The sequence below is a fragment of the Scleropages formosus genome, chromosome 24 (assembly GCF_900964775.1).
Source record: "Scleropages formosus chromosome 24, fSclFor1.1, whole genome shotgun sequence".
Classification (NCBI taxonomy): Eukaryota; Metazoa; Chordata; class Actinopteri; order Osteoglossiformes; family Osteoglossidae; genus Scleropages; species Scleropages formosus.
The window spans coordinates 13642361-13660520 of NC_041829.1; the positions used below are offsets into that span (position 1 = coordinate 13642361).

Sequence of the window (18160 nt, forward strand, 5' to 3'; positions counted from 1 at the left end):
ATATTTCTGTTCAAATGCAGCAAAATCTTGAAGAGAAAGTTAGTCATCCAAATTACTGTATGGTACTATGGTCACTTTCAGTAACCACTTGTCCTTGTCAGGATTGTGGAGGTCTGGAGCTTGTCTCAGAATACCCAGGTGCTAGACTAGGAGGGGTACACTCTGTGGGACACCAGTCCATCACAGGTAGGTCACAGGAAACCAGAGCCTAACCCAGCAACTCAGGGCGCAAGGCCAGAGGGGGAGGGGACACACCCAGGACGGGACGCCAGTCCGTCGCAAGGCACCCCAAGCGGAACTCGAACCCCAGACCCAGCAGAGAGCAGGACCCGGTCTAACCCACTGCACCACCGCACCCCCCAGTAGATACATACACATTAGGCAATTTGGCATCGCTAACTCACCTGAAACACACCTTTTGACCGTGGGCGCAAACCCATGCGGATGCCAGGAGAACATGCAACCTCCACACGGACTGAGCTGCATTTGAACCTACACCCAAACAGTCCAGGCCCTGTGAGGCAGCAGTGCTACCCGTTGCACCATCATATGGTACTATAGGTAATGTTTATCTTACGGATTACAAAGAGCCACAAAGATGGTGAGAGAATGAAGGTTCTTTCACTCTGACTGGCAATTTTAAATGAAAAATATATATATATTTACTTGGAAAATTCTATTTTATGAAAAATGTGAAAGAACAGTAAGGTTTTATGAGCATATGGTGTGTTTTGATAAGGTTCTGGCCCAAACGACTTAGGCTGAATTGAATGACCACACCAGGATGTGATATGACGCAAGATGAAGATAATAATATACCACCTATAATCTGAAATTACCCACTTGGGATATATAAATATTGAACGTCTATTAGTTATGACATGTAAGCTTATCACCAGGCTTACGCGGACAGAAAAAAGTCAGCCCTACTATGCCAGCACTTGTTACCCTATCCTGAGACAAAGCATGAGATGTATTGGTTAGTCACTAACCCATCAGTCAAGATCGTGGATGAAATAACAGCTCTTGGCTTCATCTTGTGGTCTCACCGGGCACAAGACGTATTTGGAAATTGAGGGTGAAGCACAGAATCCTGGGGAAATATCACACATTTTAATTTTGTTTGCTGGGTCAGCAGGGGTGCGATGACTGAAGGTGAATATGGAGAACAAAAGTAGGTTCTGAAGTACAGTTTTGAAGGGCATCTGGTGAAAGGGGCGTTACTCTGACCCTGACGGGGTTCTCCTCCCCTGCTCGTGCCCCCACATAGCTCCCTCCCCATGTGACGATGATCGGGACAGGCCTTGCAAGTTCTGAGCAGTATCAGGTTGCTCATTAGTGCTTGGAAGGCGTTACCGCCCTCTCCGCCGTGAAAGTCCTGGCACAGACTTCCGAGGCGCAGGCTCCTTGGATTTTGATGGATCGTATTCCCAAGCAAAAAGCTCGAAAACATTTGCGCTGTCCGTCAAACCGGGCAGCGCCTCCTGCAGGAACAGCGCGTTCCTCGTCGAGGCCCCCCGGAGCCCGCGATGGATAAGCGGCTCCGTCGATTTTGTCATTTCCGCAGTGAAAACTAACCGTGGATACTGGGCTTCTTGGGGCTGAATTTACCATAAAGTAGTAAAGGGAAAGTGATTATTTTAATTTACTTATGTACAGTATGTGTCTTTTCCATCACGCATTTTGTCCTTTCTTAATGGAAAGATTCCTCGACAAGTAATAAGTAAACAGATAACGCGGTTTTAAGAAGAGCTCTAACTGCTTCCGGAAAGAGCCTCGAGATTAAAGTGTCGTTTTACGAAGTTCAGTTCAGAGGCCTAGATCTTAAAGTGTGGCTCATTTTCGAATCCAGTGCCACGCCCTTTGTAGAATTTGCCTAAACCAGTATCAGCACATATCACCTGAGATGTCTAATGGTCTGTTATGGATCTCTTTGCAGAAATATCTGTCCCAGTTAGCTGAACAGAGCCTGCTCGGCCTGGACATGGGTCCTTCCAGCGCCAAGTGAAGCGCCGCGTGGACGAGAGCTCGCTGCCAGCGCTTTAGGCTGGAGTCTACTTGCAGGAAGCTCCGAACTGCGTGCGGACATCGCAATGCGGACGCAGGACGCGATGACATCGTGCCGCAGCCCTGGTTTCATGGACTCAATCTCCGCCGATGAAACGAAAAACAAAGGAGGTCCGCACGTGAGACGTAGTCGCTCGGCTTCTACGATGCGTTTGCCTAACCCCCAACGTGAGGATCCGCGCGTGTCCGAACCCGAGAGACAAAGTTCAACTCATTTGACTAAACCCTGCTGCACTGCCGTATTTTGCCGATAATACGTCTTGAAGACAGCAGCGTGTCTTTCAGTTATGCAACTTCTAGCTATTTACCAAAAATTTACTGAAGCAGTTAAGCAAATTACCTAGAGCAGATTTTTTATCGTACAACATCCACCGTTTTGTGTGCCCTGCAGTAGAGATGGTAATTTACTGGATGCATAAGGTAAAGCTAAATGTGAACAGATGGACACATACGTATTTTACCTGTGTATTTCATACTGAATCTGAGGGATTTTATCAGATGCCGATTACACGATGTGTTGTGTGCCTCCGTTGTCCGCGAACCTTCTTGTGCAAGCAGCTGTGGTAAATTTCAGTTTTTGATTCCCCAAAGACCTGTGAATTCATGTTCTTGATATTTACACATCAAGATATTGCACATATCTCACAAAGAGAACAGTCTATGCCCGTTTTCATTTCCAGAAACGTTTCTAATCAATTTGCTTAGAATTGATCTAATCGATCTGCTTCGGGTCAGACAAGGTGTCGTACTGAATACCGAACACTTGTTAGCTGTTTGTTGATTGTTTCATATTTGTAAGGAACCTTCTGATGTTTCAGTTTTATATATTTATACCTCTTTCTGTTGCATTATGTACTTTTATTTGGAAACTAAATTAAAAATTGTCTTTTTTGAGCATAAATTACTGGATTATTGCTTTAAGTAAAAATGAGTCAAGGTGAGGTATGGCACAGAATTGCTGATGTGTCATTAAGGGCTGTAAATGCTGTACAGGAGGACTGATACATACTGCATAAGTAATTTAAATGAACACAGTTTTTTGAGAAGTTCAATCCAAATGTCCAGACTTTTATGTTAGACGTATTGCCAATGTGCCTTCTAAACAGCCACGCAAATGGTAATTTTGTAAAACTGCATCAAATCGAATTGAGTTTGTCCAATGCATGGTGACAGTAAACTGTCACTTAATTTTCTTAATGTATACCTGTGTCACCGATGAGTGTAGAACAGACAAAGCCAAAACTGAGGACAGTTGATAATTCCATTGTTATTCATCCCCAGTGCCTTAATTTTACATTAAACTGTTGACTTTCCTAAAATAACCTAGAATTTCTGTCTTGGTGTGGTATCGTTTTTCTGGGAAACAGCTCTGCTGCAAAGAAAACAAAAACTCATCCAGTTGTACAAACTGTTTTGTCCTATGAAGCAGTGGTCCCAGGGTGACACAGAAATCATGAGCACTTGCATACTAATCGTTCTGCCTTGCGGAAGTGCAATGCGGAAGAAGCCTTGAAGTAGCCTTGTAGGCTCACTTCCAGCAGAAAGCGGCAGATGGGGCATATTATCAGACATGAACATTGATATTTGATTTTTTGCCTGAGTTGTCAGATGAAATTTGTGTATTTACTGCTATTTATTATGAATAATAATCAAGCGACAAACATCATAGCCAGGTCAGAGATAAAGGAAATCCTGACAGCTCAACTACTAAACCATGATACCGTACCATAACTGGAGAAATACTTGAACCGGACCATGTTTGTTTGTTATTAATTTCGGAAATTCAGAGTTAACAGTCTATATTTTGTGTGACAGAAGAAAGAGGTATGCTGAATTCTGGTATCTGTGTTTTATATACTGTGAAAATTGTGACACCCAAATTTATGTGGGTTGTATGTTAATTTTTTGGAAATTTTAAGAGACCCTCTTAAGATGTGAATAAACCTTTTAAAAGGAAATGTTTACCTTGTTATTTTTTAAACTCTAGCCTTTCATGAAATTTTCTGTATCAGTAAGACCAAAGCTGTCAGTTTGATCCTTGATTCATGAGAAATTTACCTATACAATGAAAACACACACACACACACACACACACACACACACACACACACACACACACATTTTCAGAACCGCTTGTCCCATACAGGGTCACGGGGAACCGGAGCCTACCCGGTAACACAGGGCATAAGGCCGGAGGGGGAGGGGACACACCCAAGACGGGACGCCAGTCCATCGCAAGGCACCCCAAGCGGGACTCGAACCCCAGACCCACCGGAGAGTAGGACTGCGGTCCAACCCACTGCGCCACCGCACCCCCTATACAAGGAAAACATACTTGTTATATTGTTCCATTCATTTTTGCAACATGTTTTTGAGTCTGTTCCCTTTTGTGGAACATTAAATTGCTTCTCCTACAATTGTAATTTTATTTTTTACAGGAACTATTAATTTAAAGTTGAATAAACAATGTTGCCACTGCTGACAATTTATAAAGGAACCAATTTTATGGTAGCATGAAATTAATGCTATGATTATTATTCAAAAATAAATACACAGTAACTTAAATAATTAAGCTCACTATACAGTATAACGGTTTTAGACTAAATAATCATACCCACTGGAAAAAAGACAGTTGTGGGTGTGTGATGTGGAAGTATTGTCACTTATTCTGAAATAACATAACATTTTTCAAAGTTTGAATCAAAGTTCTTAGTTACGTCGATTTTTTTTTGTTGATTATGATTTGTTAAAGTTTACTGATTTCAAAAATACCACTAGTTCTAGAGTGCCCATTTTAGTTTGGTACTTAGTTTACAGCCTTTGGAAGATTCCAGAAGACACCAGAATGTAGAAAGTACTAAAAAATTCTAGAAAACATCAGACCCTAAAAAGTACTGGAATATTCAGCGCTTGAAACTTGGTGCCAAAATTCCTCAAAATTTCCTCATTTCAAGAATGTGGAATATTTTTCCAGAAACTGACATATACTACAAACTAACGCCAAAAGTATTACATTTACATTTATTCACTTAGCAAATGCTTTTCTCCAAAGCGACTTCCAATGGATACTATGTAGTGTTACTAGCCCACATACCTTATTCACCAAGGTAATTTACACTGCTAGATACACTGCTTACACTGGGTAACTCAACCATACATCAGTGAAACACACTCTCTCTGTGTCACTGATGTATGGATGAGTAGAGTATTCTTAGTATTCTTAAACTAACAAAACTGAATGGAAAATGCAATCGACATAATACAATTTCTGTTACATCGTGTTAATTACATCTGTTAAAAAAACCACATTTCAATCTGATCCTGTTGTCAACAACAAAGCCGATTACGTAATGCTGTAATAGCAAGACCGCCTTCATAGGTGGCAGCACTTGTTGACAAGACATATTCGTTTAGCTTGACAGCTGAAAGAACAACACGAAACACAAACCTTTTGCGGATTGGTGACTTCGCTCATCCGCCTTCGCGGGATCAGCCAATCAAAATTCCAAATGGCACGGCCCACGTGATTGCGTTTGCAATCCCGCCCCCACCGCGAGGGGGCGTGTGACCAATCAGAAATCGAGTCACGTGATCGTGTTGCTGGGCAGAGAAGAAAGGACAACAGCGGGACGAAGTGGCAGCTTCGCGTCAGGAGCTTTTCGTCCCGCGGCTGAAGCGAAGGTGCGAAATAAAACATGTTCATGGGTTTGTTCTGCGTTTATTTATTGCGAGTGCAATTTTGTGTAGTCGCGTAGGTATTTTTGTGCTGAACGGCAACTCCCGCGTCAAAGCAGTTCTGACAGGAGTTGTCGAGTAGCTAAGCGCAAACTCACTGTGTGTGTGTGTGTGAGAGAACTGGCGAAGTTGTGCCACACAACTTGTGGCAAACTTTGGTTTTTCTCTGAGCCGCGCCAGGTTTTCAGCAAAAAGAACAAGTGTGAAGTGAAGGAATGCAGCTTTTGGCTAAGACACTCTGTGAACGGGACTTAACTTAAGTTGGCGCACACACGACACGCACAGCGACGCGAGTTGTTGACTCGCATAAAAAAAGTGACCAACCACGTCACTGTGACTGTTTCTGTTTTGCCGCTGCTTGCGACACGCGCCAGGTGTGTGTTTGTTGTTGTGTCCCTCGTGGTAAACAACTCCCTTCAGTCTGTCCTGTGAGTGTGTGTGTTTACTTTTCGTGGTCAGAAATGTTTCCTTCTCCTGTCATTCTTTCTCTCTCACACTCACACACACACACACTCTCCGTGTTTCCACAGGTGACTGTGGACCTTCCTCCACATTACACTTTGGTTCATTTTGCCCTGTGACAGGGAAAGGCAGCAGGAGGATGGCAGCTGACTGTGAGGCCTGGCTCAACTCCAACCCTGTGGGTAAGTGAACAGGTTACACACCTCGGATGTGTAAACAGGGTAAAATGAAACCCTGCACTTCACTGCACTTCACTACTACAAGCTGGACTGGGGTTGTTAGTTCATTCTGAGGTTTATTTTGCATGCGGAGCTGATGGAACAGCTTATCTTTTGGCTTGGGAATTTTGTAATAAACTTTTACGGACTAAAAAGAGAGGACAGTAAGTGACTAGGTGAGATCACAAAAAAAAATACACATTATTTTGGCTCAGCTATGGTTTTATGATTTATATGCATTTTCTTTAATGGACTGTCCTCAGCTGAATGAGACAAGACATTGTTTGCTTTGGCATATTTTTGTTGAAAAAACATAAGTGCAGTTTTACGGTTTTCAATATTTTGTTATTAAATTTAAATTGTTTTTTTGTGTAATTCCATTGAAGCTTCCTGCACAAGTGCCATTGGTGCATTTTGTACTGACTTAAGGTTTTACACTGCTACAGCATTTATTTCCTGTCCTACTTTTTTTTTTTTTTTTCCTCCTCTCCCTCATCTAATTTATGTATGTCTGTTCACTAGAAAGGGAATTATTCTGTCTAGTTGTACTAACTTTAAATCTAAAGTCTACATTAATTTATTTCTTGGATATAGTTTAAAAGTTAATTGGACAGTCTGTTTTTAAATTAGAAAACAATTTATGCCTTTGACCCTTGTAGACAAATATATGAATAAAATAATTTCAATCTAAATGTGGACTGTTTAATAGATTTAATGAAGTGATTTAAGAATTGCATGAAATAGCGTTTTGTTGTGCCCGCCACAGAGGCAGATGACTTGAGTGACTCCTTCCTTTCTGGTGACGAGAAAGGGGGCACCGGCCATGTCGACAACGAGATCAATGGCAACTGGATCTCACCGCCCACGATCCATGAGGCCCGGGTCAAGGCTAAGGCCAAGCGCAGGATCAGGAAGAATTCTTCCAGGGACTCGGGCCGGGGAGACTCCCTGAGTGACAATGGGGACAGCATCCGCGGCGTGCAGGTCCCTCCAAGCAGCCCGAAGGGCAAACTGCTGGACAGGAAGTCCCGACTGGGCAAAGGGAGGGGCCTCCCCAAAAAGGGTATGCAACACTGCCTGCTGCTGTACTCCTTGCACTATGTGGGGAGAGGCTTTTTGCCCTCTCCCTTATGCCTTGGCTTCTTCGTTCTGTTGTTGCACTTTAAAAGTTTGTCAGGTGCTGCAGGATGATGCTTCATGTTACACTGGTTTGCTGCTGGAGCTTGAGTTCAATACCACCTTCCCGTTTGATGCTCTTATGTGCCAGTGACTGCATGTTTGGGAAACTTTCACTGTAGTGTTAACATGACATGTGGATGCTCAGAATTGTCATTCCACAACTGCTGCTCAGCTGTATCTAGTTTTAAAATGAAGCCCCCTGTTTATACCTTCATGAAATCGGGGGGACATGAGTAAACCGCAGTAGCAGCGTGGTGGTAAATAATGCAGGAATGTTTGTTGCTCATTTATCAGGTGTGAAAGGTTTACTCTCCACTGCTCATGGATATATTTTGGATGTGCAACCTGACATTTAATTTGGAGGACAGTGTTCCAGTCTTCAGTGGCACTTGTTAATATTGAGTTTAAATAGCTCCTTTGAGACCAACATCTGAATGTGCTTTAATGTATAGATAAAAGATGCATGGGTTTCAACTATAAGCAAAGAAAGTTACAGTAAATATCAGTATATAGTAATTTCCACCATACCCAAATGGCATTTTACTAGGATGTTTATTGGAACCGTTAATCTTATTAATGATTTTCAGAAATTTCCTGGGGGAGCCTCGTGTGCTGCCTTTTCATCCTTTCTCCATTAAACTCACTGGTGATGTAATGACTACATCTGTGGTCCATCTTCCACTTTGTACATTTTTATTAATTTAGCTGACTCTTTTCTCTAAAGCGACTTACAATGTTGGTCTACCTACAATTATTTACACATTTGTACAGCTGGGTAATTTTACTGGAGCAATTTAGGGTAAGTACCTCGCTCAAGGGTACTACAGCCAGAGGTGGGGATCAAATCTGTGACCTTTGGGTCCAAAGGCAGCAACTGTAACCACTATACTACTAGCTGTTCCCCCAATACTTATAGTTCCTCTCTTGTAGTGCAGTTTCCTGCTCCAGAACTAAATACTCTCTAGTTGACTGAGACTCATGGGAGGTACAGTGGCACGGCATGTAGTACTGGTGCTATGCAGCTCCTGTTCTGTGGGTGTGGAGATGGGTTCGAGTCTGGCTCTGCGAAGTTTGCATGTTCTCTCCGTCTTTGTGTGGTTTTCCTCCCACCGTCTAAAGATGTGTTTCAGGTGGATCGGTGACTCTAAATTGGCTGTAGTGAGTGTGATTGCCCTGTGATGAACTTCTGTCATGTGGTGTTGTAAGGGATGCTGAGAGATGGACAGTTTCCAGAGCCAGATGCACACAAAACACATATTTGCAGAGCATCAAGGAATATCGAAAGGTGCTGACAACCTGCTTCGGAAAGGCATTTGTATAATTCACAACCTCCCTGCTCAGATTGGACAGCTGGGGCTCTGTCTCTCGGCTGCTTGTTACGCAGGTCTTTGTCCGTATGTTGGTTATCTGTGTTGCCAAAATTAGATGGAGTCCTCTAGGGATCTGTGTTCAGAGTGGACATTCTGCAAAAAACATCATGTATGTTGGCTGCATTATTTCTGATTAAATCCAGATGAGTTGGGTGCTAACATTTCCAGTGCAAATGGTAGTTATGGTTACGTGAACTGACATACGGGACATGTTCATATATTACTTCAGTCTTCAGGGTGTCTTCAGTTTTCCCTGCTAAAAGCCTGAGCTCTGGGGTGTGTTTTGGTGGGATGCAGCAATGATGAGTGCTGCGTGTTGGGGCGCCCCTCTCAGTACTGGCCTACGAAATGCTGTTTTTTAACAGGTGGCGCAGGAGGCAAAGGTGTGTGGGGCCACCCAGGTGAGGTCTACGACCTGGAAGAGATTGATGTCAGAGACCCCAATTATGATGAAGATCAGGTGTGTATTCGTGTATGTTATTGCATGCACATTGATTGCTGCTTTTGTAATCTCCTTGGAAGAATTATTTTCAGGAATTTTTTATTCCCCCCCCCCCCCCCCCCCCCCCCCCCAAAAAAAAAAAAACAAATGAGTGAAACATTCAATTCTGTGAAAAATAGATTCTGAATAGAACATTGTGTTAAGCGTATGTGAACGATATGAAGTGGGACTCCCTCTCTGCTCCCCTGCATCGTAGGAGAACTGTGTGTACGAAACAGTCGTCCTCCCTTTGGATGAGCAGGACTTTGAGAAAACGGTTACCCCGATTGTGCAGGAGTACTTTGAACACGGAGACACAAATGAAGTGGCAGTGAGTTGTCGTCAGACCTGCATCATGCCTCTTTTCGCCAGTCATTTGCTCTTAACTGAAAGTACCTTTTATAGCCTTGTCGACTTGACCAAAGCGCTCAGCAGGTTGCTTGGGGGGCCAATCTGTCCTGCATATTGATGCTCTCTTACAGCAGACATGATTGGTCTAGCACAGTATTGTCTTTCAGCACTTCTGTGGTCCACCACCCTCCAGGAGCTGCTCGGTGACCTCAACCTGGGCCCCATGCGGAGCAGCGTACCCAAGCTGGCCGTCTCCCTAGCCCTGGAGGCCAAGGCGAGCCAGCGTGAGCTCACCTCCCACCTGCTGACAGAGCTCTGCGGCCGGGTTCTGACCCTCGCCGACGTGGAGGAGGCCTTTGACCAGCTGCTGAAGGAGCTGCCCGATCTCGTGCTGGACACGCCCGGAGCACCCCAGGTTGGTAGAAGGAAACTCAGGAGAGATCGGGGGACACTCATGATTTAGCAGATTGATCATTCCCCGTGTCTAGTGGTGCACATGGCTATGGGGGCTACACAAGACCTCTTAGTGTTGCCTGCATGATGACAGTCGCAGCACACACTCACCCCTGTGCAAAGTGTTTTTTTTTTTTTTTTTTCTCGTGCGTGGGATGTACAACAGTGTTTGGAACTTGTGGTGGGAACCTTTGATGTTGTGGTGGCTCAGTCCAGGGATGAATTTCAGCTTTTTCCTTTCACTCATAGAGACACAAGAGCTCTGGCCATTGTCCGAGCATCGGCAAACTGCTAGCTCAGCGGAGGAAGTTTTTAAACGGGCCCCTCGCTGCTCAGCACTGGCGAGCTTAGTCTCGGCCAGATGAACAGCTGTCCGGCACTTTTACAGACTCTGCGTGGAAACAATAGCAGCCGAGCGCCGCCTTTGTTCCCCGCAGAAGCACCAGGCCAGCCTTTTCTTCTGTCAGAATCGTGACAGGAGAGCTGCAGTGTAAACACACACACACACACACACACACACACACGTTATGTTTCTGGTGTCACACCACTGGTAGCGTGAAAGCTGGAACAGCCCCTTTTTTTGTTTTTCCTGGTTGACGGAAGACATTAGCTGTATTTGGATACTTGTGCTGTAACAGTGACTTGTGTTTAAAGGAACACAAACTTGAGGATTCTCCTTTCGATAAACAGCTCGTTAGTCACTGTTTCGTAAGCAAAGTATATCCATCTGTATTTATACCCTGAAACACATACACATCGTCTGAAACTGCTTGTCCTGAGCAGGGTCGCGACGAATCAGAGCCTAACCCGGCAGCACTGGGCGCAAGGCTGGAGGGGGAGGGGTCACACCCTGGACGAGATGGTAGTCCGTCGCAAGGCGCTCCAGGCGGGACTTGAACCCCAGACCCACCGGAGAGCAGGACCTGGCCAAACCCGTTGCGAGACCACGCCCCCCCACACCCCGAAACCACATACCAATTCGAATTAATGAGATTGCCATCCTGTTTGTTAGATTAAGCATGCCATGAAATGTGGAATCCTTGTTGCTCAGATCAACATTTTTTGTGACTAAACATTTGATTGACAAATGTCTTACTATTAATTTGTTGTACATGTCAAGTTGGACAATTTTATTTTTTTTTTTTGTTTTGTAGCTTGTTGGCCAGTTTATTGCCCGTGCCGTTGGGGACCAGATCCTGTCCAAAAGCTACATTGACAGCTACAAAGGAAAAGTGAACTGTGAACATGCAAGGTAGTTTAAACAACTGTCATGCCTTAAAATCAGGGACAGAAGGTGGCGTACTGGTTAGTGCTATTGCAGCATATTCAAAAGATCTGCTATCAAATCCTCCTGCTGTAGTATCCTTGCATTCACTTACCCTGAATTGATACAGTAAAAATTACCCAGCTGCATAAATGGGTAAATTATTGGAAGTACTTTAATATGTGTACCTTACACTGTAAATAACATTAGAGAAAAGCTTGAGCTAAATGAACGAATAATAATTGTCTTAATGGTCTTTTTGCCTTTAAGCTCCAGAAAGCTTTGCTTTTCAGTGATGCTGTAGCGAGTACTCTAAATGAGTTCTCGGCACATGTGATTCACTACGGTTGGCGTTGGCATCTCCGATATCTCCACAGACATATTTTGGCTGCATTTGCTGACTTGTCAGGTGTTCTGTGCAGACCTTTGAGTCCTCAGTTGACTATGCTGGCTGATGTTGATTGGCAGGGCAGCTCTGGACAGGGCAGCAGTGCTGCTCAAAATGAACAGCGGCGGCTCATGCAGAGAGAACCTTTGGGGAACGGGAGGTGGCCAGCGTCCTGTCACGCAGCTCATCAAAGAAGTGAGCCGCGAAAAGCAACGCCCAAGACACATGTGCACTCAGACACACGCAAACAGATTTAAATGTTGGTTTCCTTCTGGTTTGTTTCAGGTGAGCCTTTTGCTGAAGGAGTACGTGCTTTCAGGTGATGCAGCGGAGGCTGAGCGGTGTCTCCGAGAGCTCGAAGTGCCGCATTTCCATCACGAGCTTGTCTATGAGGTGAAGCATCATGTATTTTGCTTATTTTGAGCTAACCAACTGCTGCATGTACATTAGTACTTTCACAGCACTTGACAATATAATACAGGTTCTATATGAAATTACCTTTGTGCATGTTCCTGGATAAAATACAAATGAGCAAAAAGAACTATACTTTCTCTTGTTGGCATTCCTACCTCAGCAAAGGTTAAAGTACCATCTGAACTCACCTTTTCTCTTTCATCTGCGTTCATTAGGCGATAGTCATGGTCTTGGAGTCGAAAGGGGAGAAGATCTCGGAAATGATTCTGCAGTTGTTCAAGTCACTGTGGGAATCCTCTGTTATTACCGTGGACCAAACAAGAAGGGTAATGGCGCCACCTTCTGTTTCTGCAGTCTCCTCCATTACTGGTTGTTCATGAAATCTGCTGCATGTGCAATATGTTAAATTGGAGTTATTGTACTGAAGTGTTGACCGACTTTTAAAAATTGCTAATTTTTTGCAGGGCTTTGAAAGAGTTTACAGCGACATTGCTGAAATTAACATTGATGTGCCCTGCGCTTACTCTGCACTCGAGCAGTTTGTTGAAAAGTGCTTCACCGGCGGGGTTATTGATAAAAAGCTGAGGGACATGTGTCCTTGTCGGTAGGTGGAATTTAATGTTGGATCTCATTTCGATTAAATCTTTTAGGATCTGTTAGGGTGCTTCACCAGAGCTGTTTTTGTGGGCATGTTGACCAGTGAAGACGGCAAATAGGATCAGTCCTCATTCTTGTTTCTTATGGGGCAGCACTGGAGCACATCTACATGTTTACAAAGGCTGGCTCATGATAATGGGTTTTACCCCATTTGCAGAACCACCACCCAGTTTTCTACAAACACTAGTAAAGGCTTGAGTGGGACTGACATCTATAGCAGTCTCTACAGAGCCAGTGTCACACAAGTTGGGTGTTATAACTGTGGTTTCACTTCAAGTCTCCATATGACCTAATTTTGCTCAGGTTTCGTTTCCACGATATGACTTTAGTTCCCAATTCTGACTACTTTCATAGTTCCTCTTGCATGAATAGGAAAAAGGTGCAAGAGCAGATTGTGCAGTTTGGTCTTTGATAGTTTAATACCTTTGTGTTTTATTTGTTCTCCCCCTCAGCGGTCGCAAGAGGTTTGTCAGTGAAGGTGATGGTGGGCGCCTCAAACTGGACACTTGCTGAGCATGAACTGGAGGTATCGTCTGTGCCAGAGTGGTCCAGGATAATTCGTACACTTCGTACCCGTGTTCATGGTTTAAGCATCAAGCTTTTCTTTCCCGCTGTAATGAATGTGAAAGGAATAAAGGGTGGGGAGGGGAGTGCGGGTGAAGTATATGGCACTTTCTTAGGGCTAAAAAAAAACACCTGTGCGGTGTTGTGGGAATAAGCTAAATGTGCAAGTGCCACGCCGGTCGATGACGTTCTCATTCCATGTTTCTGTAAGTTTGGATTCACTGCCACTCTGTTTTCTAGGCAGCAGTGTTTGTACCAGAACCACAGGTTTCTCTCTCCAGCTTTATATCAAAGGGGGCATTCTTTGTCACCAGTTCCTCCCAGTTGGCTGCTATTCCTATGCTGTGCTTGAATATATATATAATACATATATATTCTTTTCAAAGACTAAACTGAAGGTAACAGTTCTGTAAAATGGGGTTTAGAATGTTTTATTTTTTTATACTGGTTAGTGAAGTGTTTCCAGACTTGCTTGGAGTTCATGTTTACAATAAACTGGAAAAAAGCAGAAATGTCCTTGCCATGATGTCAATGGTTGATATGATTAAAGGTTCCTTCTAATACATGATTGAATACTTTTGATCACTTTGCAAATCTGAGCTGTGCATCAACAATGATGGCTCAGGGGAAAAATCCTAAATGGATACTATTTTTTTTTTTTTTTTTTTTTTAAAATGTAAGTCCCTGACAACTGCCTGAATATTGAAAAACCAAATAGAATTTGCCAGTCCCATTCTAATTTCACCCCAAAACCACCTTAAATTATGCCTCATATAAGGAAAACTTATAAGGAAACATACTGAAATTGAAATGATATACATTTAAAAATAATTTTTATGAACTCATTGTGACTGGAGAAATGGGAGGTGGCTGCTGGAGAGGGTGACAATTTAAACATTCAAATTGTCACAATTAAGTGTGTACTGTTTTAGAGAATGCTAGATATCTTTAACCACACCCTCTTTTTTAACACTCACAAATTTCTTAAAACTATGAGCTACTTGTACACGCTTTGAATTCTTCACCTTTAGCTAAAGTTTCTCTGGATTTGTTCTTTAATGGGAATTTCTCAAATATAGCACAACAATGGAAATACAGCAGATAAGGGGATTCAAACTGTGGTCCTTTGATTACAAAACAGACATAACCCCTAAAACATGCTACCACTGCTATTTAATACAAACAAAAAATGAAACCAGTGTTGCAAACATGAACAGCTAGGATATGCAAGACAGACTTTAGAAAACTTGACCACAGCTGAGAACGTGGATATCCTGTTCCCACAATGCACTACGTCTTTTCCGCACAGCCTCTCGATTTAACTTTCAGATGAGGTGTCAGTTTATCGCAACAGACCAGATCAATGAAAATCAAGTGATTAATGACAAGTAGTATTTTGAGTACCAAACTAATACTATTTATGCAATTTCAAAACATTACAAAATGCTTGTTATAACAAACTAAGGTGAAATAAACTATGACAAAGCTATGAAAAAAATGCTTTAATTGTACAAACATCACTACCTACAAAGCTCAAGCAAATAGAAATCCCATGTACACTTTAAATTACATTTGACATTCTGTGACTCATTTTAAAATCAAGCAGTAAAATTAAACCTAATACTTCACAATTTATTTAAAAAATTGTAGGAAGGTGATCAAGAATTGTCTGAGTTTTATGCACCTACTCGTGCCATGAACATTGATGCATATAGTGGAAAGAACACTAGGTTTACTTAATCGCACGTCTGCAACTATGTCTCCCTTTCTCCTAAGGTAATACACAAATTGTATTTCTCTGGGGGGTGCGGTAGTGCAGCAGGCTTGGCTGGGTCCCGCTTGGGATGCCTTGTGCTGGACTGGTGTCCTGTCTTGGGTGTGTCCCCTCCCCCTCCAGCCTTATGCCCCGTGTTGCCGGGTTTGGCTCCGGCTGGCCGTGACCCCGCTTGGGACAAGCGGCTTCAGCCAGTGTGCGTGTGTGTATTTCTCTGACATGTACGTCGCTTTGGAGAAAAGAGCTAAATGAATAAATGTCAATGGAATTGTAAATAATGGAACCGGTAAGTGCAGATAAGAGCCCCTTTCTTGTGCAGAATGCACCCTAGTCTAGTAGAAATTTCAGTCAGCATGGAATTTTTGTGCGCATGGGGTGACTGCAAGGGATGTTAATCTTTCTCACTGTGACCTCAGTACAGTGTATTAGGTTGAATATGTAACCATACGCTACCTCCCCCCCGAGGATCGATGTGCCATTGCACCACCCAGGCCCTACTTGGGTTCGTGCTGCTGCTCTCGCTGCATTGCCTCCTGCTGCCGAATGGCTTCTTGTGCCTCCCGCTGCATCTTCTCCAGCTTCTCCAGGGTGACGGACTTCAAGGGCAGCAACTTTGGCTTGCACAGAACAAGGGTGGGAATGTCCTCCACCGACAGCTGTCCTGCAGCAGGAAAAAGTTGCATGGAGGGTGGAGAAACAGACTCTTCTGGCTGTTTCATCCATATTTTAAATTATTAATTTCAAAGCTTTTTCCAAAGTAACCCACAACGTTCGCTTTTTACACTTTGCTACTTATTATTTACGTGTTTATACACCTGTTCACACTCGCACTTCTACTTATTCGCTGGGCAGTTTCTATAAAATTCGGATGTAGCTGTAATAAAAATACGCTGACTGAAATCCATCAGGGAAATGAATAGATACTGTGAACAGCCTCATGCTACACTCCACCCCCCTCCCCCAACTTCCTCCTGCTCTTCTCCTTCTGAGTGTGTTTTAACTAGTGGTAGGAAAGAGAAATACAGGCCTTTTTTTCTTCTGCAACTGAGAAATTTCACAAAATAGAATCGTGAAATAAATGCAGTTAAAAATTAATCTGGAAGTGTTCACATCTTCAAAAATTAATATTCTGGGAGGTAAAAGTGTATGAAAGTTTATCTTAACATATATTTGCATTTTTATGCAAGACCATCATTTTAAAGTAAACTACGGACAGCAGCCCTCTATCCATTTCTGTGGTTCGATTGAGAGGAAAATGTTTGAAGGTGAAATGAAACCAGGTGATACGAAAAGCGGAGGACGGTGCTGTGAAATATCAGCAAAGGGTTTGAGCTTATAAATGGGACGTTAAAATGTAACTTATGGCGACAGTGTAAACTTCATCATATTTTATTTCCAAGCAACACTCTTCCTGCCTTCACAATACGCAAAATCAATCGGTCCACGTTAATGTTTCCCCAGCTAGTTAATTCTGACCTTATACTTGCAGACCTACTGAAAAGGTATATAGATCCCTTTAAACCCCCCACACTCTTAAAAAAGAAAGATGCACAGATTGCACATCCTTCCATCAACTTTGGAGAATTTCTAAAACATGAATTTCCACTGTAGTTTCATGCAGTTTACTGCATGTGTCATCAAAAAGGGTACACATATTAATGCGGCTGCGACGGGAAGAAGTGCATAAATGTTTCACACTAACAATCTTTTCTAACCGTACCATAAAACTGCGCTTTGATGGAGACAAAGGGATGGGTGTATTTATACAGGCAGAACAAGGGGTACATGTGCCTCCCAGTGTCCAAGCAATAGTAATTTCTATGTATATCTGCTTAGTAGTAGTACTAATATTTTTTTAGCTTTCCTCAAAACTGACATGTGTGTTTTTGTCCATGGAGAGTTGGTTTCCACCTCTTCTGGAATCACCTTATCATGTGAACACTGAATTTCTGTCAACATGTCACTAACTGGAGCAGATAGAGTAAACATTGCATTTCCCTTCTGCGCTGCTGACTTGCCTTGTTTCGGAAGAACTTCTCTGAACGAGGACTTGACTTCTGGCATGTTGTCGAGAGGACCTGCTGAGGATACAAACACAGCCTGTTCCGTTGGTCAGCCAACGAACCTGTCAATGACATATTCGAACACAACAAATGTACAGGCATATTTTGCAGCGTTATTACCTGCTATTTATTACGTCATTTGCGATGTGGTGGGGAGCTAGTGATCCAAGAAAAGGAGTGTAATGTCAACGTTGTTGGTTCGAGTCCCGAGGCCTAGGCCTATACGATAGCCTACTGCTGTACCACAGTGAATAGTATCTTGAATCTTGTACCAAAACCTAAGTAGATTAATTATTGGAAGACTTTAAATCACTTTGTATAAGAATCCAGATAAGTATAACATCTTAACTTTACAAAACATTATCCAACCAAGCAACAAAACAGTCATACGAAACTAAGTAACTAGCTTAGCTTAGCTAGCAGGCTAGCTAGGGCCCTAGCTAGGGTGCTAACGATTATCTATATAGAGACATATTATGCTAAAATACACTCACATTTATATAAGATACCTTAGGAAGTGCAGAAGACGGCAACTCGACGGTAATATATAATAACTACGAATTAAGTTCTTAAAGCACAGCCCGACCTCAACACTTCTGTTGGTCAGAAAGACAGAGGTGGAAATCCACTTATAACGTCATAATAATGCGCCAATAACAGCATCAACCAGAGGAGCACAGATATGGCGTCACTCTTCGTGGCTACTGGGAAATGTAGTGT

General features: G+C 43.0%; 2 protein-coding genes and 1 long non-coding RNA gene across 4 annotated transcripts in view; 2 read left to right on the forward strand and 1 right to left on the reverse strand.

Annotated features, from left to right (window-relative positions):
* The window catches only part of rbm20 (RNA binding motif protein 20), a 59415-nt gene extending 55429 nt beyond the window's left edge, over positions 1-3986 (forward strand). Inside the window, exon 14 of the mRNA XM_018726412.2 lies at positions 1940-3986. Within this exon, the coding sequence (XP_018581928.2) occupies positions 1940-2008 (69 nt within the window). The 3' untranslated portion in view covers positions 2009-3986. The remainder of the gene's footprint in view (positions 1-1939) is intronic.
* A 1674-nt stretch (positions 3987-5660) lies between these two features.
* pdcd4b (programmed cell death 4b) lies at positions 5661-14166 on the forward strand. 2 transcript variants are annotated; one of them, XM_018726572.1, is made up of 12 exons: positions 5661-5748; positions 6333-6446; positions 7249-7545; positions 9397-9491; positions 9730-9843; positions 10057-10278; positions 11471-11568; positions 12049-12163; positions 12254-12361; positions 12598-12708; positions 12847-12986; positions 13492-14166. In XM_018726572.1, the coding sequence occupies exons 2-12, from the start codon at positions 6404-6406 to the stop codon at positions 13550-13552; spliced, it is 1404 nt and encodes a 467-aa protein (XP_018582088.1). In that variant the 5' UTR covers positions 5661-5748; positions 6333-6403; the 3' UTR covers positions 13553-14166. The 2 variants fall into 2 exon arrangements, with proteins under 2 accessions (XP_018582088.1, XP_018582087.1); XM_018726571.1 differs by having other exon boundaries at positions 6387-6446.
* Positions 14167-17434: 3268 nt separating this feature from the next.
* On the reverse strand, positions 17435-18074 carry LOC108918869 (uncharacterized). The gene is made up of 3 exons (XR_001964870.1): positions 17935-18074; positions 17561-17597; positions 17435-17458 (listed from the first exon to the last, which is right to left on the reverse strand). It is a non-coding gene; the product is annotated as an uncharacterized LOC108918869 (long non-coding RNA).
* Positions 18075-18160: the final 86 nt, after the last annotated feature.